General features: G+C 40.6%; 1 protein-coding gene across 4 annotated transcripts in view; it reads right to left on the bottom strand.

The window, feature by feature from the left end:
• Positions 1 to 24510, bottom strand: part of DGKA (diacylglycerol kinase alpha) — a 184822-nt gene that overhangs the window by 28713 nt on the left and 131599 nt on the right. For all 4 annotated transcript variants that reach the window (XM_075852117.1, XM_075852116.1, XM_075852118.1 and 1 more), the window contains 11 exons: positions 21540 to 21659; positions 19888 to 20005; positions 17786 to 17874; positions 17459 to 17578; positions 16224 to 16322; positions 15235 to 15321; positions 14819 to 14892; positions 14223 to 14297; positions 13865 to 13950; positions 12348 to 12437; positions 4167 to 4327 (listed from right to left, as the gene is read on the bottom strand). In XM_075852117.1, coding sequence (XP_075708232.1) covers positions 4167 to 4327; positions 12348 to 12437; positions 13865 to 13950; positions 14223 to 14297; positions 14819 to 14892; positions 15235 to 15321; positions 16224 to 16322; positions 17459 to 17578; positions 17786 to 17874; positions 19888 to 20005; positions 21540 to 21659 — 1119 coding nt within the window. The remainder of the gene's footprint in view (positions 1 to 4166; positions 4328 to 12347; positions 12438 to 13864; positions 13951 to 14222; positions 14298 to 14818; positions 14893 to 15234; positions 15322 to 16223; positions 16323 to 17458; positions 17579 to 17785; positions 17875 to 19887; positions 20006 to 21539; positions 21660 to 24510) is intronic.

Below are 24510 nucleotides of genomic sequence, written 5' to 3'. Positions count from 1 at the left end.
TCCACCGGTCATCTAACTTGTTTTTTCTGCTTCCGCAGACAGAGTGTTAGGTATATCATCAGCCATTTCCACCTCCAGCCACAAGAGGCCACTATAACCCATTAAACTTGCCATTTTCCAAGATGGCCAGTTTTACCTCGGAAGAATCCATCTTGGTTACCGTTTCCTGTTTGGGCCTATAAATCGGTACATCCTGATATAGCCTTTGCTTGAGTATCTGTTTGCTCTGCTCCTGCTGCTTGCACTTGCTCCTGTTGGAACATTTACCTGCTTGTGTACCGACCCGTCTTCATCTGACTACCTGCTTGTGTACCGACCCGGCTTCATCTGACTACCTGCTTGTATACCGAACCAGCTTCATCTGATGACCTGCTATATCTGTATGTTTGCTCTTCAGCTAAAAAGGACCCAGCTTAAAGGGAAGGTGTCACGGAATTTTTTTTTTTTTATATGTTATTGCTTTTAGTATGTCATTAAAATTAATTTTATTTATTTGTGTTTTTGTGTTGTACTTTTTTCTTTCTTTTACTTCTCTATGGGGGCTGCCATTTTTTTTTCATCTCTGTATGTGTCGATTAACGACACATACAGGGATGGAATACGGCACATATATCCCCATAGAGAATGCGAACGGGAGCCGTTCCATTCACTATAGTGTACGCCGTCTGTGTGGGAATGGCACATGCGCCGCTCCCACACAGACCAAAAGGAAGGTCTTTGGCAGAGCGACATCCGCGCCATTTTCATGTGGACCAGAAGTTGCGGCCGGACAGTAAGATGACTAATTCCGGTCGCGGCTTCCGGCCATATGTTCAGACGCAAGCACTAGGAACGGAGGCGGCAGCGACAGCAGGAGCAGGTAAGTTATGTTTGTGTATGTATGTTCGTGTTATACTGTCTGATTACCACTGTATCTAATCCTCCTACACTGTGCATTCGCTCAAAAAATGGCGGCACACAGTGTAGGAGGTTTGAACATTCAACCCCCTCCTTTCTCCTGGCACTAGCCAGGATAAAGGAGGGGGGATTGTGTGAGGACACTAGAGCGAGTGTGTCTTCTCCAATTTTGCAGCATAAAGCAATGAGGTTGCTCCCTCTTGTGACCAGCACATGGAAAGGTTATAAATTAGAATCTAATTTATAATATTTCCTGACTTGTGAAAAAATTAAAAAAATTAGAACAATGTGTAATCATTTATATACTAACGGTTTAACTAAAAAAATTAATAAATTATTTTCTAGTGACACATTCCCTTTAATACACCAGTATCGTGACACAAAGTATCAGTGCTCCACTATACAGTGCATTCGGAAAGTCTTCAGACCCTTTCACTTTTTTCACATTTTGTTATATGGAGGCCTTGAGATAAATAAAAAAAAATGTCACGTTTTTCCCCACCATTCTGCACTCAATACTCTCCATAATGACAAAGTGAAATTTTTTTACATTTTTGCAAATTTATTAAAAATGAAAAATTTCGCATGGACGTTAGTATTCAGACTATTTACTATGACATTTGAAATTTAGCTCTGGGGCCTCCCATTTCTCTACATTACCTTTGAAATGTTTCTACACCTTGATTGGAGTCCACCTGTGGTAAATTCATTTGATTGGACATGATTTAGAAAGACACACTCCTGTCATATAGGTTGATAATGCATATCAGAGCAAAAATCAAGCCATGAGGAGTAAAGGGCTGCCTATAGAGCTCAGAGACAGGATTGTGTGGAGGAACAGATCTGGAGAAGGGTACTAAAAAATTCTGCTGCACTGAAAGTTCCCAAGAGCACAGTGATCTCCATAATTCTTAAATGGAAGAGGTTTGGAACAACCAGGACTCTTCCTTCAGCTGGCTGCCCTACCAAACTAAGTAATTGGGGGAGAAAGGCCTTGGTAAGAGAGAGGTGACCAAGAACCCAATAGTCACTTTGGCTGAACTTATGGCAGAGTGGCCAGAAAGAAGCTTCTCCTCAGTAAATGGTACATGAAAGCCCACCTGGAATTTGCAAAAAAGCACCTAAAGGACTCTCAGACTGAGAAACAGGATTCTGTGGTCTGATGAAACCAAGATTTAACTTTTTGGCCTCAATTCTAAGCGTTGTGTCTGGAGGAAACCAGGCACTGCTAATCACCTGCCCAATACCATCCCTACAGTGAAGCATGGTGGTGGCAGAATCATGCTGTGGGGTGTATTTCAGTGGCTGGGACAGAAGACTGGCCAGGGTTGAGGGAAAGATGAATGGAGCAAAGTCCAGAGATATTCTTAATGAAAACCTGATACAGAGTGTCTGGACCTCAGACTGGGCTAAAGGTTTACCTTTCAACAAGACAATGACCCTAAGCACACAGCCAAGACAACACAGGAGTGGCTTAGGGACTACTCTGTGAATGTCCTTGAGTGGCCCAGTCAGAGCCCTGACTTGAACCCAATCGAACATCTCTGAGCTTGAGAGGATCTGCAGAGAAGAGTGGCAGAAAATCCCCCAATCCAGGTGTGCAAACCTTGTGACATTATACCCAAGAAGACTGGAGGCGGTTATCGCTGCCAAAGGTGCTTCATCTAAGTACTGAGTAAAGGGTCTGAATACTTATGTCAATGCAATATTTTAGTTTTAGCTTTTCAATAAATTAGCGAAGATTATGAACATTCTGTATTCATTTTATCATTATGGGGTATTAAGTACAGAGTGATGGGGAAAAACTTTTTTTTATTTTATTACAAGGCCTCAACCTAACAAAATGTGAAAAAATGTAAAGGGTCTGAAAACTTTCCAAATGCATTATATGTGTGAGGGTTACTGAGGACGTGAGACTGCGTGCACCCAAAGAAGTCTGAGGATAAGTATATTTCTATTCCTCCTCTGTTTCTTCTGCTGTCTGCGACAGTGCTGTGAGTCCCTTCTCTAGGGGCTGTTTTTTTTTTGTTATTGGGAAGCGATTCCTTCCGTAGGTGTGTTTCTACAGGTTAAGTCCTTACTTACCTTTGTAGCTTTGTTTCTGGTCCCTTACAGGACGGTCGCTGTTCTCGCTCCTTGTCCCGATGTCGCTGAGTTCTGTTAGATGGGCCGCATGTGTGTACTTTCAATTTGTTTTTTCCCAACTCTGGGACTGCTTTAGGACATCCCTTGGTATTGTGTCCCCCAATGCTAAACGAGAAAACAAGATTTTTGTTCTCACCGTAAAATCTGTTTCTCGTTGAATCCATTTTGGGAGACACGGATCCCACCCTCTTATTTTTTGTAGTTATTCAAGGCCCGGGACCTGTAGTTTTGTTTTTGTTTTTCCCAGGACTGTGGACGTGTCTGTATTCTGTTTCCCTACAGCTTTTGTACAAACTGAATTAGCCAGTGCCTGTGGGAAGGGTATGGCTTGCCTTGGCGGAGACCAGACTCTTTCCTACCTAGTATCGCCTCCTAGTGGAAGGAGCATATACCCATAATGGATTCAACCAGAAAACGATTTTACGGTGAGTTCAAAAATCTTGTTTTATTGCTACTCACTAGAGAGATTCTTGAAGCAATTTGCTAATGTTTTCTGAAAAGTAGCTCAATTGGAGATATGCTTTAATAACATTATTTTATGTTCGTTTTTGTCCTATTGTTTAGAAAGTAAATCAGTAGTATATATATCCCCCAGCAAATCAGTAGTATATATCCCCAGATAAACCTAGATTCATGAATATAAAAAATATATATATGTAAATGATATAATAACGGTACAGTCCACTTCAGATATGTCTGGCAATCCGGTTTTGTTTCCCTCCAGTGGGGTACGGAAACGCTGGAGGGAAACTGATGCTAGAAATTATGCCATGCATTTCTATGGGAGCAGCTTTGAAATACGATGCATCAGTTGTGATGTCAGACGTCTCGCTGCACTGGACAGAAAAACACTACATGAAGCGTTTTTCTGTCCGGCTATGGAAGCTTTACCGGTGCCCAACTTTGTCATTAGTGGTGTCTGGCTCAATCATAAAACAACTGGCGGACGCAACGGATATATCTGAACCTAGCCTAACCAATCAAATGCTTAATTTCAGGAGTATAACCTGAATCTGCACTACTGCTGTCTTTCTCTGCAATATTGTTTGTCTCAGTGCTGGCTAGAGGAGCCACCAGTCCCTTAAAAAAAAAATGCTGACCAGTGCCAAATGCTCAGTACATACCACTCCGATGGAAAAGTAGTTATTGATTATCTCATATGGGACAGGGTCTCCTTTTTCCTCAGGGTTCTCTGGTATAACCTCAATGTTCCATCGGTCCATCAATAAAATTGAACTACTTTCAATATCTTTCAACACTTTGACTAGATTTTCGCCATCATATCCTGCAAAGAAAAACATACATATCTGAGACTCGACCAGCATAATACTCATTCATGCTTGTTAATTTCAGAAAACACAACTGCCTCCCTATAGTCAGCTCTAGTATTCAAGTCACTATCATTAAGGGTGCATATGAAGTACACATGTATCCCCCTAATCTATTATACCTATTATCGGATGTTTATTTACATTTCAGTTGTCCTTTTTTTAACCATTTACTTTTTTTCTCCCCAGTTCAGCCTCAAGTTAACATAAAACCCATTTCAAGTATCTTGAAATTAATTCTATGAAAACATAGAAAAAACCCACAATGGTATCCTATATACATTCGAAATACCCTGAGAAAAAAAAATTGCATTGTATTGAATGTGATAACATGTGAATACAAATCTGTATACCCTGATTGGCCTCTTTATTAGAGACACCTGCCCTTTCAAAATTGGATCTTATCTGTATGGAAATTAGACATGTGACTTCGGGGTGCAGCATAAAATCAAGTGAGCAGGTTTTCCGTGGATCAGTTTCAGTGTCAATCCACATTACAATGGGAAAAACGAGCAATCTGAGCAACTTTGAATGAAGCATGGTCGTCAGTACTAGACTAGCCAATGCCAATATTTTAAAAAACTGCCAACCTTGTGGGGTTTTCCTGTGTAATAGTGTTGATTGGAATCCGAAAATGTTGTAATTAACCCCTTCCCCTTTTGGCCACTTTTGACCTTCCTGACAGAGCCTCATTTTTGAAATATGAAATGTTTCACTTTATGTGGTAATAACTTCGGAATGCTTTTACCTATCCAAAATTGTTTTCTCGTGACACATTGAACTTTATGTTACTGGCAAGATTTGCTCAATACCTTCAGTATTTAATTGTGAAAAACAACAAAATTTAGCGAAAAATTGCAAAAATGAGTATTTTTCTGAATTTACATGTATCTTCTTGTAAGACAGGCAGTTATACCGCACAAAATAGTCTCTAATTAACATCCCCATATGTCTACTTTAGATTGGCATCATTTTTTGAACATCCTTTTATTTTTCTAGGATGTTACAAGACTGAACTTTAGCAGCAATTTCTCACATTTTCAAGAAAATGTCAAAAGGCTATTTTTACAGGGGCCAGTTCAGTTGTGAAGTGGCTTTGAGGGCCTTATATATTAGAAATCCCCAATAAAAGTCACCCCATTTTAAAAACTTCACCCCTCAGTATTCAAAACAGCATTTAGAAAGTTTCTTAATCCTTTAGACATTTCACAGGAATTAAAGCAAAGTAGAGGTGAAATTTACAAATTTCAGATTTTTTGCAGAATTAAATTTTTAATCCATTTTTTTTTTTTGTAACACAGAAAGTTTTACCAGAGAGATGCAACTCAATATTTATTGCCCAGGTTCTGCAGTTTTGGGAAATATCCCACATGTGGCCCTAGTGTGGTAATGTACTGAAGCACAGGCCTCAGAATCAAAGGAGCACCTAGTGGATTTTTATTAGAATATATTTTAGGCACCATGTCAGGTTTGAAGGGCTCTTGCGGTGGCAAAACAGTGGAAATCCCCCACACCAAAATTGACCCAATTTTGGAAACTACACACTTCAAGGAAAATATCTAGAGGTATAGTGAGCATTTTGACCTCACAGGTTTTTTGCAGAAATTATTGGAAGTAGGCCGTGAAAATTAAAATCTAACTTTTTTTCAAAGAAAATGTAGGTTTAGCGACTTTTTTCCTAATTTCCACAAAGACTAAAGGAGAAAAACCACCACAAAATTTGTAAAGCAATTTCTCCCGAGTAAAACAATACCACACATGTGGTAATAAACAGCTGTTTGGACACACGGCAGGGCTTAGAAGGGATAGAGCGCCATTTGGCTTTTGGAGCTCAAATTTAGCAGGAATAGTTTGCGGAGGCCATGTCACATTTACAAAGCCCCTGAGGGGACAAAACAGTGGAAATCCCCAAGTAACCCCATTTTGGAAACTACACCCATTGAGGAAATTATCTAGGGGTATAGTGAGCATTTTGATCCCACAGGTTTTTTGCAGAAATTATTGGAAGTAGGCCCTGAAAATGAAAATCTTTAGTTTAGTTAATTTCTTCTCAATTCCACAAGGACTGAAAGAGAAAAAGCACCAGAAAATTTGTAAAGCAATTTCTCCCAAGTAAAACAATACCCCACAAGTGGTCATAAACGGCTGTTTGGAAACACGGCAGGGTTCAGAAGGGAAAGAGCACTATTTGGGAGATCACATTTAGCAGGAATGGTTTGTGGAGGCCATGTCACATTTGCAAATCACCTGATGGGACAAAACAATGAAAACGCCCAAAAACTACACCCCTTGAGGAATTCATCTAGGGGTGTAGTAAGTATTTTGACCCCACAGGTATTTCATAGAATTTATAAGAATTGGGCAGTGAAAATAAAAACAAACCCTTTTCTTCAATAAGACATAGATTTAGTTAAAAAAATAAATCATTTTCTCAACAAATAAAGGAAAAAAAGAACCCAACATTTGTAAAGCAATTCCTCCAGAGTACAGCAATACACCATAAGTGGTCATAAACTGCTGTTTGGGCACACAGTAGGGCTCAGAAGGGAAGGAGCGGTATTTGACTTTTGGAGTGCAGATTTTGCTGGATTGGTTTCTGGGCGCCTGTGGGACCAAAACAGTGGAAACCCGCCAGAAGTGACCACCTTTTGGAAACTACACCCCTCAGTGCATTCACCTAGGGGTGTAGTGAGCATGTTAACCCCGCAGGTGTTTTGTAGAAATTAGTGTGCACTCAATATTGCAAAGTGAAAATGGGATTTTTTTCCATAGATATGCCAATATGTGGTGCCCAGTTTGTGCCATCATAACAAGACAGCTCTCTAATTACTATGCTGTGTTTCCCGGTTTTAGAAACACCCTACATGGGACCATAATATTTTGCCTGGACATTTGATAGAGCTCAGGAGTGAAAGAGTACCATGTAAAATTGAGGCCTAATTTGGCGATTTCCAAAGTATTGGTTAACAATTGCAGAGACTCAGATGTGAAATAATAAAAGAAATCCCTGAGAAGTGACCCGATTTTGGATAACTACACCCCTCAAGGCATTTATTAAGGGGTGTAGTGAGCATTTTCACCCCACAGGTCTTTTCCACAAATGAATGCGCTGCGGATGGTGCAAATTAAAAATTTATATTTTTCGCTAGATATGCCATTTCAGTGGCAAATATGTCATGCCCAGCTTGTGCCACTGGAGAGACACACCCCAAAAATTGTTAAAAGGGTTCTCCTGAGTATGGCGATGCCATATATGTGGAAATAAACTGCTGTTTGGGCACGCTGTAGGGTTCAGAGGGGAGGGAGCGCCATTTGGCATTTGAAGGGCAGATTTTGCTTGGTAGTAGTTTTGTTTGAGTATTGCTGTTTTTTTCATTTATAATGTGAAGGCACATGTAAGCTTGGCAGAGTATATAAGGGGCATAGTCAGGTGGTATAATAATGGGGTAAAAAAACAATAAAATGATCCATAGATGTGTGTTACGCTGTGAAGCAATCCTTTCTGCACAGGCTAGTGACACACTGATAAATGGTGTCCTTTCTTATCCCCCTTTTGGTCCACACTCCGCACCATTTCAGTTTGGGGAATTTTGCTGGGAAAGTGTTGTCCTGGTATAATACGGGCACCCTCGCTTCCAGCAGATATATTTTGGGCCTTACCCTTCCTGGTTCCCTAATTTTAGGGCCTTGATAAATCGCCTCTTGAAACAGAAGAAATGTTCCCCTCAGACCTGCACAACTGCATATTTTTCTTTCCTGACTTATTGGAGCCTTAACTAAATTTATTTTTTTTATAGACGTAGTGGTATGGGGTACAAGCGACTTTTTGATCACTTTTTATCCTATTTTTTAGGAGGCCAGGTAACCAAAAAAACCGCAATTCTGGCATAGTTTCTTTTTAGTATTTTTTTCTACAGGGTTCACTACGCGTTATAAATTACATGTTAACTTTATTCTGTGGGTCAGTACGATTCCGGCAATACCCAATTTATAGCACATTTTTTGTTTTACAACGTTTTGCACAATAAAATTACTTTTGTAAAAAGAATGTATTTTTGCTTTCGACGACTTTTTAGTCAATGGAGCTGTATGATGGCTTGTGTTATGCGAGACGAGCTATAGTTCTTATAGGTACCATTTTTGTATACGTGCGACTTTTTGATCACTTTTTATTCCAATATTTGTAGGGGAAAGTGACCAAAAAACAGAAATTCTGGTATAGTTTTTTAAGGTTTATTTTTACGCTGTTCATCGAGTGCAATAAATAATATAATATTTTTATACCTCAGGTCGTTACGGTCGCGGCAATACGAAATACGTATGGTTTATTATTTTTTTTCAATAATAAAGGACTTGATAATGGAACACGGGGCGATTGTGTTTTATTGTATTACTTGAAACTTTTATTATGTTTTCAAACTTATTTTTTTCACTTTTTTTTTCAAGTTCCACTAGGGGACTCGAAGGTCGGAGGTCCAAACTGATTATTTTTTTTTTCTAATACATTGCGCTACCTACGTAGTGCAATGTATTAGATCTGTCAGTTATTCACTGACAGCAAGCCGATTAGGCTTTGCCTCCCGGCGGGGCCTAATCAGCTTCTATAATGGAAGAGCAGGAGGCCATTGGGTCTCCTGTTGCCATAGCAGCAGTCACCAGTCCTGATTGCCTGTCAGGGCTGGCGATCTGCTAGCAACTGCTAAGATGCAGAGATCGCTTTCGATCGCTGCATCGAAGGGGTTAATGGCAGGGATCGGAGCTAGCTCCGGTTCCTGCTGTTACAGGTGGATGTCAGCTGTAACATACAGCTGACATCCACCACTGATGACACCGGCTCAGCTCCTGAGCCGACGCCATCTCGCCGGCGGCTACAGAAGTCGTTCACGCTTCCGCCGGGCGTGTCCTGAACGGCTTCGGTGCTAGGCAGACCAGGAGGCTAGTATTAGGCCTCCGGTTGCCATTGCAGCCACCGGAACCCCGATAATTTAATTGCTAGCTGCAAACACCATAAATGCAGCGATCGCGTTTGAGCGCTGCATTTAAGGGGTTAATGGCGGGGATCGAAGCTAATTTCAGTCCCCGCCATCATAGCCGGATGTCAGCTGTAAGATACCACTGACATCCGGCGATGATGGCACCGGCTCAGCTTCTGAGCCGGTGCCCAGCATTTGTCGTATGGATACAGCAAAATGCTGGAAGCACTAGTTTTCCATGACGTATCCATACGACAAATGTTGGGAAGGGTTTAAGGAAAAACATCTGGCAAAAGGGGATCATGTGGACGTCAACAAATCGTCAACGAAAGGGGTCAGAGGAGAATGTCAAGAATCGTTGTGGCAAACAGTGGCAGTCATAAGTCAAGCAACTTGCAGCCGAATACAGCGCTGGTGCTCCAACTAATGTGTACGAAAGCACAACTCATTGTACCTTAGCACAGATGGGCTACAACAGTAGAAAACCAGGTGGAGTAAAAAAAAAAAAAAAAAGTACAGATGTAGCCATCTTTAACTTGATTCTGATAACTTGCTGCAGCATGATATCACACAGCAAAAGCCATTGAAAAAAGTCAAGATAAGAGATCTAGCCATTGTTTATTTAATGCGTTAAAAGTCACGATAAAGACTGCTACATCTGTTTTGGTCTGCACATCCTAACAAAATGAAAAATGTACAGGTGCACGTACGCTGGGACCATAAATACCACATCAAAAAAGAAAAAAACATTGCGACAGGACTCTGCGAACGCCAAGACTACCTAATACACACACATATATATATATATATATATATATGCATTACTGCTGAATCTACTTACAATAGTGAGGTTCTTAGCGCACATTTTGATCAAATTGTGTAAGCCCACCTACCACGACAAGCCAAACTTCTATGTGGTGGGTCCCTAAGCTAAAAATACACCTTCGTTCTTGGTCTAAGCCTGCAGAATATAGTGGGGTTAGGTAGGAAACAGCTTTACTCTAATTAAAAGCAGACTTGGGCAAATGGAAGAAGTGCTAGACCAAAAAGGAGACAGTCACCACCTCCATGCACAACATATATAGTTATATAGTTCGTACGGTTGAAAAAAGACACGTTCATCAAGTTCAACCAAGGGATGGGAAAGGGGAAGTAAAAAATTTCTACACATAGGAGCTAATATTTTTTTGTTCTAGGAAATAATCTAAGCCTTTTTTGAAGCCATCTACTGTCCCTGCTGCGACCAGCTCCTGCGGTGACTATTCCACAGATTCACAGTTCTCACAGTAAAGAAGGCTTGTCGCCTCTGCAGGTTGAACCTTTTTTTCTCCAGACGGAGGGAGTGCCCCCTTGTTTTTTGGGGGGGTTTTACATGGAACAGGATTTCACCATATTTTTTGTATGTGCCATTAATATATTTATAGAAGTTAATCATGTCCCCCCTTAGTCGTCTTTTTTCAAGGCTAAATAGGTTTAGTTATTTTAATCTTTCCTCATAACTTTGATTCTCCATGCCCCTTATTAGCTTTGTTGCTCTTCTTTGTATTTTTTCTAACTCCAGGGCATCCTTTCTATGAACATGCAAAAACACAAAAGAGAAAAATTAAAAAACAAAGGTATTGGTTTGCACCTCGTAGCAAAATGAAAAATGTACACGTGCACGTACACTGTGGCCGTAAATACTACATGTAAAGAATGCAAAGACTACCTAATACAATATAGTTCTTAGCACACATTTTGATGAAATTGTGTGGGCCCACCCATCACGACAAGGCGAAACTCTATGAGGTGGGACAGTTCGCAGAGTGCTGTCGCAATGTTTTTTTCTTCTTTACATGTAGTACTTATGGTCGCAGCGTACGTGCACCTGTACATTTTTCATTTTGTTAGGATGTGCAGACCAATACTTTGTCTTTTGTGTTTTTGCATGTTCTGCATGGAGGTGGTGACTGCCTCCTTTTTCGTCTAGCATTCCTCCCATTTGCCCAAGGCTGCTTTTAATTAGAGTAAAGTGGTTTCCTACCTATTTTTAAGTTAGGGACCCACCTCATAGAGGTTCGCCTTGTAATGGCAGGTGGGCTCACACAATTTGATCAAAATGTGCGATAAGAACCTTACTATTGTAAGTAGATTCCGCACTAATGCAGATTTATATGTATATGTATATATATATATATATATATATATATATATATATATATATATATATATATATATATATATAATATATATAATATATATGTGGTAGTCTTGGCGTTCACAGAATCATGTCGCAATGGTTTTTTTTCTTCTTAACCAGGTAGAGTGCCATTGTTATTTAAGGTAAACAGAAAGGCAAGACACCAGTGGGAAAAAAGAGTGCAAAAATTGGATCACTGAGCAATGGAAAAACATCACCTGATCAGATAAATCCAGATATCTAGTGCACCACGCTAATGGAAGGGTTAGAATTTAGAACAAACAGCATAAAATCGATGAACCCTTCATGTCAGTTGTCAACAGTTCAGGCTACTGGAGGTGGGGAATGTTTTCTTGCCACACCCTCGAAACCACTATTACCTGTGGATGGATGTTTGAACAGTAGGGCTACCAAAGCATTGTGGCCAGCCTATTTTATCTATTCCTGGCAGCTGTTTCTAGTATGGCAGAAGGATAATTTAGCGGCAACCGCGAGAAGCTATCCTGTCCGTATGAGCCAATATTCCTGCAGAATTATTAAGTAACCAAGTGGAATCTATGCCACAACAAATTGCTGCTTTTCTGACGCTACTAGATGACTGTCTCTAATAAAAAGCGGATGATTTAGTATATATGCAGAATATAAATGACAAGTAAACACACATAAAATAATACATTACTTTTAATGAGGTTGAAGTTTTATTTAAACTCAATATTCGAAATTGATAAAACATCAGCTGCGCCCTTCAACCAGTTGGTAGTACTTCTGGCTGTTTTTTAACAAATGACCTGCATGTGTGGCAAACTAAACACTAAAGATACTCACCACCTCCCCATCTAAGACATCGAGCAAGGTCATTCCCAGTACCCAGGGGCAGCACAGCTACAGGTGGCCTTTGTGGAAGGTTAGCTTTGTCTAGGAAAGATAAAATGGAATTAGACAGTATACACAAATGTAGTATGCGTTTCTTGATGTAGTTGACACAATTGCTTACATTATGGGTGTATGTTAAAGAGAACTCAATGTGCAAGTGTCTGTTCTACGGTTATATCAGTCATCTCGCTTCCATTGTGTGATCATGGCCACACATCATGACGTTCTGTGTCACAGTGGAGCGCAGTATCGTGTCCCTGATTATTTCATTATTCCACTTCTAAAAATAATATTGATGGAAGTGATTTCGATCCAGGTCAAGAATCTTAGCACTGCACCCCTTGATAAAGCATTTGTAAAATTAATATCAAAGTAGTAGATGCTCTGGATCTGACCCTTCATCACACTTTGTGAGAAATGAATACAGAAGGAGATAAAGAATTTATTCCACTTATAGATCAAGTATAGTACAGAGGTGTCATTTGAAGCTCCTGGGCCCCAAGGAAAAGTCTGTAACAGACTCCCCAACTATCAAACATAATTTACATTACTATCAGCAGTGGACCTTTTGGGTCGCCTCCCGATCCAGTGCTGGGTGTAAGCGCAATCTCTGAACCATACATTGCAGGTTTTTTTAGGCTCTGGCTTACAATTTTTTTTTGTGTTTATTAAAAAAATTTTGTTAAAAATAAACATAGATAGTTTTAGGTGAGTAGGAATATCTGGGTCAGACGGATATCATAAGGTCACATCACAACTTTATCCAATGCCAACCCAGAAAAAAATCTAAATAAAGCTGGCTCACTATTTTAAAGACAACTTTTATATAATTTGTAAATGGAAATATGTACTCTTCCAATGTTAGGGCGGATTTACACGAACGTGCTATACGCCCGTGCAACCCGCGTGGTTTTCACGTGGGTCGCACGGACCTATGCAAGTCTATGGGGCAGTGCAGACAGTCCGTGAGTTTTGCGCAGCCTGAGTCCGCTGCGTAAAACTTGCGACATGTTTTATATTTTGGCGTTTTTCGTGCATCACGCACCCATTGAAGTCAATGGGTGCGTGAACATGACGCGCACCACACGGAAGCACTTCCGTGGGACGTGCGTTATTCGCGCAACAGCAGTAAAAGAATGAATGTAAACAGAAAAGCACCACGTGCTTTTCTGTTTACAAACATCCAAACGGAGTGTCATAATGTTGGCGGCTGCTCGAAAATCACGCAGCCACGCATCCATATGAACATGATAGACGGAGCTGTCGCTCACCTGCCACGCGCGCAAAACGCACACGTTCGTTTAAATCCACCCTAACTTGATGTCTGCATTTGCTCTTTCTCTTTTTGGGTATTGTGATTTTGTTTGGTTATGTACCTATAGACACAAGTAATGGGAGAGTTAGTATTGGTATTAATAAATAAAATGTTTTTTCACCCACGAAAAAGCCCCACAATCGCTTTCTCTTACCAATGGCATCCAAAATCCATCCAACAGTACCATCCCCGCCACACACTAAAATCCGATAATTTGGAGCATCCCGGAAGAAATTGAGACTGGTGAAAAATAAGAGTAAATCTACAGTTACAAAATAGGATCCATAGTGTAAAAGGGGTTTTCCCCCAAAGACTGTTATTACATATCCTTTCCTGAAAAAGTAATGGCTGGGTTAACTGACTTCATATCTTCCAAAGACAAATATGGAAAGAAAATATGCCCATGCATACACCTCCCAGCCACCAGGTGCCAGCTGAATACTGTGTTTCAGGGTAAACATCTTTAATGTATTACTTCTTAAAAATGTATACATTTCCCTTTCTTTTCTTACCCTGGTGCAGGACCCCCTTTAAGTAGATTATACACTTGTCGAGGGTTTAGAAGATACTGGAACTTGCGAAGAACTCTGGAGTGAATAAGAGAGACATTCAGCATTATACACAAGTTTTTTTTACATAGAAATTGTATATAAATTGGATTTATATAAGATGGATTTTAACATATACCTTTGAATATTGGCTGAAATACATGTATTTATAGGGATATATATAAAAAAAATTGTGATCAATTTCTTCAATAGCCTGTTAGAAACATTTCCAGACTGGCACGATTATCTCATGGACCATGACAGTGTATTCACTATTATTTATTTTCACTAAAAGTTTTAATAAAACAATTTGTTATTTTTCTCTCCATTGTATTTTTTAAGAGCATCTCCACCTTTATATGCCAAGGAATGCTGGAGGATTTCAGATGGGAACTTCAATATTTCACATATTCTAAGCAACTAGTAGGGAGTTCAAACTTATTCTTGGTGGTTTATATCAACTTTACAAGGTTGCGCGGGTTATTATCTCTCTATATTCTCAAACTGTATACACACACACACACACATATGTTATTATATAGTGATTAGTATGTACTCACCTCTCACCCTGTTTTCCTCCACTCTTCGGATTGACAAAGACAAGTAAAGGGTGTGTTTCTAAAATTGGTACAATCTGAAAAAATAATAAATATTGTAAATTGTACAAATGTTTGCAGATTTAAATGTGCTGTTTAATGAAGACAATCCCTGTCGATATGCTTTATTAGGGCATATGGACGTCATAGAGAGTGGTTCCCTGCTCGAGACTTCCCCCATATAAGGCGGTAAAGTGCCCCTTTGTAAAGGAGGATCCTACGCTAGCTGTTCCCGCGCATCCATGCATTACAAACAAATGGCCCACATGTAAAGCCACAAATGCAGCGACTGCAGGGAAATGTTTGAGGCTTCACCTAGCTATAATAACTGAAGCGGGACCCACGGAGATTAGATGATCACCTGGCCGACAGGAATTTACCCGTAATGCCTGTCCTTCTGCTGTACTGAAACTCTGTGCCGTTTCTTCTGAGGCAGCAATAAGATTCTTCTGGCTGTTCTGTCGTTCCTGGGTATGAGAGAGCAGTAAATTAGTAATAAATTCATGACAAAACAGTAAACAAAATATTTACACAATAAGGAAAACATATGTGAAGTATGAAAGTTAAGAAATATGCAGTAAACTAAGGTATCGGTAAATGAAAAGATGAGCTATATAAATGTGTATCTAGAAAAAAATAAGACACTGCTCTTTTGTCAAACTGTTTAGTATTGTATTTAGTTGCTCCTTAGTTATATCTTTTTCTGTAAACAGCGTTCATTACAACTTTCACAGCGGCTGGCACACAGCTCTTCTAGAGTATTGAACGGGAAATCGGACTAGTTATGCAGCAATATGAGACGTGTATCACTGGATTACTGATGTTTAGTAGCTTGGGAAAGATGGGCAACAAAACCTGTTAGAGCTGCTATGACAAAAATATTGTCTGCCACCTGGAAGAATATAAATCATATAACTGAGCAATAATGAAATGATGTAATATTTTTTACATTACTTTAGGGGAATATATATCTTTTTTTAAAGATGGCATAGTGTGTGTGTGTGTGGGCGAGGGGGGGGGGGAGGTCGATGGGATGACAGAGGGGCCATCCCTTTGTCTAACGGCTTAGATGCCGCGTTTGCTATTGACCGCAGTATATAACTAGTTATACGGTCAGGATCAAAGTTATCTCCAAAGCTGGCCGCTAGTGCAAGGTGTCAGCTGTAATACACAGCACTCGCAGCATATGGAGTGGGCTTCATACTTCTCTCCCCATGCCATGACATAAAGTTATGTCATGGTGAAGGAAGGGGTTAAGGACTTATATTTACATCAGATTTTACACGTTCGTTATTTTTTATTTTTGATTAGATGCAAAATAACCACGATAGAAATTGTAGAATCTATTAATATCTATTAATAAACCTACCAAGATTACAGGATAAATAGAGGAAGGAGGTAATATGTGGTCCCGCAAGACACCACCGTCACACTTAGGAGGAATCATGGAAACACATTCATCGTGAACCTGAAATAAAATGTATTAGTGTATCTAGATTTAATCAAACTGTATTACTAAGTGTAATGTAAAACAGCAAACATTAGGGATCATCAAAGGTTTTTTTTCCCACAGGATGTAGGAGAATCTACAGTAAATTAAATACTTCGCCTTCCCTATTGAAAACTTTCGCTGGGAAAGATTTTTAAGGCATCCATTTAGTTTCTTATTTAACAAATACAGGAAAAGTAACATGTTATCATATAGAACTGATCCAACAGAGCAATAAATACAGCTAAGGGGGAGATCACACAGAGATTTTTGACAAGTTTTTTAACGCGGAAATCACGTCAGAAAATGTGCCAAAAAACGGTCGAAAATGCCTCCCATTGATTTCATTGGGAGGCGGAGGCGTTTTTTTCCCGCGAGCGGAAAAAACGGCTCGTGGGAAAAAGAAGAGACATGCCCTATCTTCGGGCGTTTACGCTTCTGACCTCCCATTGACATCAATGGGAGGCAGAAGAAGCGTATTTTGCTCAATGGCCGCGCTCAATGGCCGCGGGTGAAAAACGCAGCGAAAATTGTCGTGCAGGCATAGCAAAATCTGCCTCAAAATTCCAAACTGAATTTTGAGGCAGATTTTCTGCCTGCAAAAAACTCAGTGTGAACCCAGCCTTCAAGAGCTTCTTTTACCAAGAGGCTGTTTTTTTTCTCTCCTTGGAGCAGTCATTACAGAATGTTATGATGAATAGATTTCGCACTATGTGACTGTGATTTTCTTCCAGTGATTTACACTGCAGCTGTCCTCAATTTAATCTCTGTAACTTTAAAAAATGGCTGCAGATAATCACGCGCGTAGCATGGACGTATTTTACGTTCGTGGGAATAAGCCCTCAAACACATTTCAGAATCGCAACAAAAACACAACAAAAATGCACAATGTAATCCCAGCCTAAAGGGATAATTCTGCTTTGGAGGAATGCAACTCCTTATTATACTATTTCCAAAGGTGGAGCTTCACTTTCACTATGATTTGCCATATGAATGTACAGTCACACGTACAGTATATTATATGAGAGTAGCCCCTAAAATGTATTCGGTTCCCCGGCATGAATCTAATAAGTATACTCATTACTTCTAAACATTTAGTACAGCAGCATTGTTACCTTTGTATGGCACCAGACACAGCGCTGACCAGTTAGACTCTGAAAGCTTTTTATCTTTTTCTGGCATTTGTCACACTTGCCGGCCTCACAGCCCCCTCTCACCCATATGTGAGTCTGTTCCTGTGGCAGTAGAAGTAACATTAACATTGTTTAGCCAGATGAACATAAATAGAGTAAGTTAAGTCTCTTGGTAACTACAAAAAACACAGTGATGGGAGAATGAAAGTAAATGCCAACAGATAAGACAAGGACATGGCAACGGAGTTAGAAAACATACAAGCAATGGTAGCATACTGAGTGAAACTGGGCTACAGTCATGACACTTACACTGGCATCTTTGCGGGACTTGGCATACGTGCTGATGCAGTTATTCGGTGCCTTACGAGCACAGCGTTCATGAACAGTAAACTTACAGACTGCAGAGAAAAATGTAGATTTTACACATACGTGTGTTCCTTACTCATTGATGTAAAAAAAACTAGTGTACTTATTTACACAATAAACCTTTGTTTTTGTAATTATTTGTTTCCTTTATTTTAAGGGGTATTCCGGTTTCAGCAAATTAATGTTGCTTGTCTTATAACTAAAAGTTATACAAATTTTCCAGTCTACTTTCTGCACTAATTCCTCATGGTTTTCAAGATCTCCGCTTTCTCTGTTATTCAGTAGGAACGATCATTGTTTACTTCCAGTGGATACAATTCTGTCCATGGTCATGTGACAGACACACAGGTACTGGGGTCGTTAAAAAACACAGATCGGATACATATACTGTACAGAGCCGTGCACCTGTGTCCATCACATGACCATGAACAGAATTCTATCCACTGGAAGTAAACAATGATCGTTCCTACTGAATAACAAGCAGAGATCTTGAAAACCATGATGAATTAATGCAGAAAGTATATTGGAAAATTGTATACCTTAAGTATCACATTTCATTTCACAATCACATTCATTTGTTGAAACCAGACAACCCTTTGAAAGGGGCCATCTAGTTGCAAGCATTTAGATTGTGAGCCCCAATGGGGACAGTAAAAGAGGACCTCTATACAGCGCTGCGTAATATGTTGGCGCTATATAAGTAACTGAAATAATAATAATAAGAGTCTACTTCCCAAACACCCTTTTGGTTTTTACTTAGGTAAAGGGGCAGACAGCAGTGTTGAGAAGTGGGGATGTGTTTCTTTGAACTGGCGAAACAAGACCTTCCATATGGATAATAGTTGCCCCACAGAGTACCGCTATGTAGAAAGGGTCCTGTAACATGGTGATAAAGTTAAAGAGGCTCTGTCACCAGATTTTGCAACCCCTATCTGCTATTGCAGCAGATAGGCGCTGCAATGTAGATTACAGTAACGTTTTTATTTTTAAAAAACGAGCATTTTTGGCCAAGTTATGACCATTTTTGTAGTTATGCAAATGAGGCTTGTAAAAGTACAACTGGGCGTGTTTAAAAGTAAAAGTACAACTGGGCGTGTATTATGTGCGTACATCGGGGCGTTTTTAATACTTTTACTAGCTGGGCGTTCTGATGAGAAGTATCATCCACTTCTCTTCAGAACGCCCAGCTTCTGACAGTGCAGATCTGTGACGTCACTCACAGGTCCTGCATCGTGTTGGACACATCGGCACCAGAGGCTTCAGTTGATTCTGCAGCAGCCTCGGCGTTAGCAGGTAAGTCAATGTAGCTACTTACCTGCAAACGCTGATGCTGCTGCAGAATCAACCGTAGCCTCAGGTGCCGATGTGTCCTCGCTCGTCTGACACGATGCAGGACCTGTGAGTGACGTCACAGTAGTGATCAGGCAGAAGCTGGGCGTTCTGAAGAGAAGTGGATGATACTTCTCATCAGAACGCCCAGCCAGTAAAAGTAGTAAACACGCCCCGATGTACGCACATAATACACGCCCAGTTGTACTTTTACTTTTAAACACGCCCAGTTGTACTTTTGCAAGCCTCATTTGCATACCTACAAAAATGGTCATAACTTGGCCAAAAATGCTCGTTTTTTAAAAATAAAAACGTTACTGTAATCTGCATTGCAGCGCCTATCTGCTGCAATAGCAGATAGGGGCTGCAAAATCTGGTGACAGAGCCTCTTTAAGTGGGTTCAGAATTTCTTGACATTAAAACATTAAGAGACCAATTTCCATCATTAAACAAATATATTTTACAAAACGATTAACAGTAGGAGTCTGAATCAAACAGACGCTGAACATTCAAGTTTCCTAATTTTCTATGCTGTTAGCACAATTTGCGAAGTTTCAAAATATGCCAAAACAACAAATCCTCTATTTTTTTTTCTCAGACTGCACAAATGATTTTTTTTATATTGGTTAGTTCTGTCATTACAATTACTTCTGGTGTTTGCAGTTACAACAATAAACCACCCATCTGCGGTTACTATAAAGGATCTTCATACTTACAAGAGCAGCACAGGCCTTGCTTCCTGACCCCAAAGAGCAGAGCTTCACAAACATTGCAGTACACCGGGCGGTTAAAATGCTTCAGACGCCACAAATGCTGCCCATCATCCTTTATATTCTGTGAATGATAAGTGAAATACAAAACAATTTTCCGGAATATTTCTGACTGTAAAAGGCTCGTATTACGTTCTGAAATACACTTCAAATATGCCTGCAAACCGCTTACCATCGATTTCAATGAGAAATACACTGTAGTAAATACGAGCCGTTTTTTTTTACGCTACTAAATTAAAAACGCCTCGTAAAAATACACTTCAGAAAAAAGAAGTGGCATGTCCCTTATCGACGTGTATTACGAGCTTCCAATTGACACTTTAAAATGGACTTGAAAAAAATGCCTCAAAATATACTTGCAAATATCAAAATTGCTTTGAAAACTAGCTCCAAATATGCCTGGATTCAGACGATTTTCTCTTTAAATCAGCCTCGTATTTTTCAGCCTGCACATATGCCATTACCCTTAGGGACCTTTACACGGCCCGACATCGGTGTGTTGTTGTTTGGCATAGCAAGCAGGGTAGCCCGCTCTATGAATTATCAAGGCGTCACAAATAGGCTTCTACCTGGCTATACACGTTGTGCCTCATAACGTATACACTATCCCTCCATGTTTCACACACTTGCACCCCATTATCCATTTATTTCTATTGAGGCACTTCACTCATTACTGCCCCCTATATTTCACTTATAGTATTACACTTGCACACACACTATTCATTTATTATTTCTTACTACACATCCCATGCACCACACACCACTCCCCTCAAGACTAGTGGGAGTGGCTATTATTATTTAAAGCACCTGCTCACACTCCATCAGCGTTTCTGACCTGGCTGTGTCCATTTGCAAGTATGGCCTTTTTCGGTGTTTTCGTAGAAACAAGCGCCCATCGACAAGACAGCTCATTGATCCGCGCTCGTTTGCCCCTTTCACAAGGAGCAGTGATTGGTTATGTATCAGGGTGATCGATAGTTATTAGGATTTTTTGTCCACATACATTTCCAATATGTTGTCAGTACAGATGTAGCCATGTTTATCTGGACTCTGATAACTTGCTGCAGCGTGATAGAACACAACGAAAGCCATTGAAAAATTCAAGTTAAAGTTTCTTGAAACTGTGTATTTAATGCGCTAAGAGTCCAGATCAAGATGTCTACATTTGTATATCTCCCTGTGCTGCCGACTAGTGACACTTTTATTGACCTCATAAATTAGAGGATCAGCAGATGAATGAGCGCTTGCTTGTTCATCTGCTGATCGTTGCCCTGTTTGCACAGGGCAATGATCGGGAATAAGCGTTTATATGAATGCTTATTTGCCCGATCTTTAGCCTGTGTAAATGGGTCATTACATTTATAGACCTGTCTGTGAAACAATAGCTCCAATCAGCTTAAAGATATCATCACATAATTTTACATTGATGGCCACTTCCCGTGTAGAAAACCTCTACGACACTCTTTGATTGTACATGTACGTAAGGAAACTAACTGAATACTATTGGCCATTTTTCATTAGAATTTCTCTTTAAGGCAAACTTCCATTCAGTATTCATGAGTAGTGCATACAAATCAGAAACCGAAAAGTAAACTCACAACTTCCATTCCTAGCAGCACCAGTAGAGGCACTGTTGTAAGTCCTCCTTTCAGCCACTCCTCATAGGAAACCATGCCATTGCCATCAGAGTCTACTTGTCTCATCATCTCTTCCAGCATCTACAGGGAGTAAATAGAGAAGTCATTGGCAAAGCCACCACTGTACTTCATAACTATAACATAACTATTACATTGTGCTTAAATGTTCAACTTTGTTTTTCGGGATACAAAACTTGTGACCAACAATATATTTAGCAAATAGATGTACGATCTACTAAAGAAGTGTACCATCATTCATGAAAATACAACGCTCTTGTGACCAAGAGCATGATGAGTATTTTTGGTCTCTACTAAACTATTGATGTCCTTTAAAAATAGAAACATACCCAAAAGTGCAGAAATTAGGCTGAATGCCCAGATCTTGACGTGCATGGAAAATAGAAAGATTGAGTGCCACACAAAATGCAATCGGACAAACATATACTACAAGCGCTCAAAAGGCACATGGACATGGAATTCAAGATCAATTAATAAAAATGTATTTATTAAAATAAAAATTAATATTACTAATTAAAAATTAAAGTGGCAGCGCTGGTCATAGACCACTCGGGGACCTGAAAAGGAAGAAACGCTCTGTGCACCTGTACAGAGATTTATTTCCTATACAGTTTCCTGGCAACCTATAGCAACCGCAGTCAAGAATTCACAAAAAGTGCGGGCTTCATCCGAGGCCTGCAGCAGAAGCTAGTGAATCTCCTTACTAGTGTCATATACAAAACTGGTGCTTGTTGTTCATGAATACATTCCTGGTGTTGTATCTTTTGGAGGGACATTATATTACTTGTCACCTAAATGCCTCTGTCCCTCTTTCATCCTGAAATATAACCTTTTTGCAATTATTAGATCTAGATTTAGAGGAATCTAAGTGATAAGTATACTGATTTATATGTTATATAACCATTCCCCATGTAACCACAATGCAGCACCATGGGTGTTGTTTCATCCGGAAAAAAAAGCATGAATGACTCAAAAATCACTGAAAGAAGTTAAAATGGAAAAAGCTCGGGGGGCGTGGCCAACTGCCGACAGGACCAGTCGCATGCTCTAGGAGCTCCGCTCTCAGTCCCGATTTCCCTACCTTTATCCTGCTGACATTCCGCTACAATTTCGCAGAGCCAGCAGACGATCCCGCCGACGAAAAGAGGGTAGTATGAACCGCACACGGCAATCCCTGGCTGCAGAGAAGCTGAAGGAGTTTGCTCGCGCTGCTCCTCAAGATGGCGCCGGCGCTTCTTCTTCCTTGCCGCCTCCCTCACCAGAGAGAGAACAACAGGATGTCCCGCCTGCACCCGAGCCAGAGCTCACGCTGATACAAGTGGGCTCCACGAGCCTGTGGGCTCCACGAGAGAAGGTCTTGCTGTAGTTGATCATTTTAAATACCTGGGCATACATATTGCCAGAAAAGCGGCTCTTTCCCTACAACTCAATGTGTATCCTCTATTGACCGTTTCCAGAGAAAAGTTTAAGACCTGGGCAGCCCTTCCCTTGTCGGTCATGGGGCGAATTAATCTGATTAAAATGGTGATACTTCCGAAGAGTCTTTATATTCTACAACATATCTTCACTCCTATACCAAAGTCCTTCTTCCGACAACTGGAGTCTCACATCATTTCCTTTATATGGGGAAGGTCTAGGTCAAAACTGGCCTTACAGAAGCTACAAAGACCGAACGAGATGGCCGGTATCGCACTCCCGGACATTTATCTATACTATTTGGCTGGCCAACTCAAATACCTTGGCGCCTGGACTCAAGCCAATTGCCCTCCGGGCCTTGAGGGCATGTTACTGGACTATTCTGCGCATGAATCACTGTGGCCGGTGTTGTTTCATCAGGGAGTACCAGGGTCCTCTTTACTGCCTGTCTGTCGAGTGGCAAGGGGAGTTTGGAAAGTGGCTATGACTATTTCAAATTTTTCGGACATCCCCGCGGAAACTCCTCTGTGGCAAAATATGGTGCTTGACTCCCTGGTTAGGTACCCGAATGCCGCATACTGGATTAATGTGGGTATTACAGTGCTTGGAGAGGTGTATGAAAATAATATATTTCTGTCTTTTGAACAAATGCAGGAAAAATTTCAGCTTCCTCGACAACACTTCTTCAGATATCTACAGTTGCGTCACCTCCTTGCTACACAGTTTCCGGGACAGCGTCAGCCCATCTCCTCCTATCCGCTCATTGGGGTGGTCCATTCACAGGGCCCCAGAGGTCTGATATCTACTATTTACGCTCATCTGCTTGAACAGAAGGCTAATGCGGCCCCGTTGCCGATTGTTTCCAGGTGGTCTCAGCTAATTCCATCTCTGACGGAGGACACTATTGAAGACCTACTGCAATCACACTTGCATGTATCACCTGCTGCCAATAACAAGCTCATCCAGTTGTACTATATCCACCAGGCGTATCTGACACCTCAGCGTTTATTTAAAATGAAATACATATCGGAACCTGCATGCCCGAAATGTTCTCATGCACCAGCTGACTTCTGGCATATGGTATGGATGTGTCCACATATCCGGTCCTACTGGTCAGAGATCATCGGATTCCTCAACTTAATGCTGCCATTCCCTGTAGTGGGGTCTCCAGAATTGTGTCTATTCGGAATACTGGTCGATGATATATGATCCATTCATACTAGAATCTTTTTGCAGGAGACCCTATTTTTGGCCCGTAAAGGCATATCTATGAGATGGATGGATCGCCGACCTCCTAAGGTTGCAGTATGGAAACAGATGGTTAATTCTACTATATCGTATGAACGTATCATTTTCAAACATAGAGATAGGCCAGACAAATTCCATAAGATATGGGACCTGTGGTGCAGCAACTCCGACACCACGTACTCACCTGGGGAGCTGGATATAGCAGTAGACGCGGCGAGGGGGGGGGGGGGGTAGCTGGAATTTGGTTTGT

The sequence above is a fragment of the Rhinoderma darwinii genome, chromosome 2, assembly GCF_050947455.1.
Source record: "Rhinoderma darwinii isolate aRhiDar2 chromosome 2, aRhiDar2.hap1, whole genome shotgun sequence".
Taxonomy (NCBI): domain Eukaryota; kingdom Metazoa; phylum Chordata; class Amphibia; order Anura; family Rhinodermatidae; genus Rhinoderma; species Rhinoderma darwinii.
The sequence above is the reverse complement of the archived record's forward strand: the minus strand, read 5'-3'. Positions and strand labels throughout refer to the sequence as shown.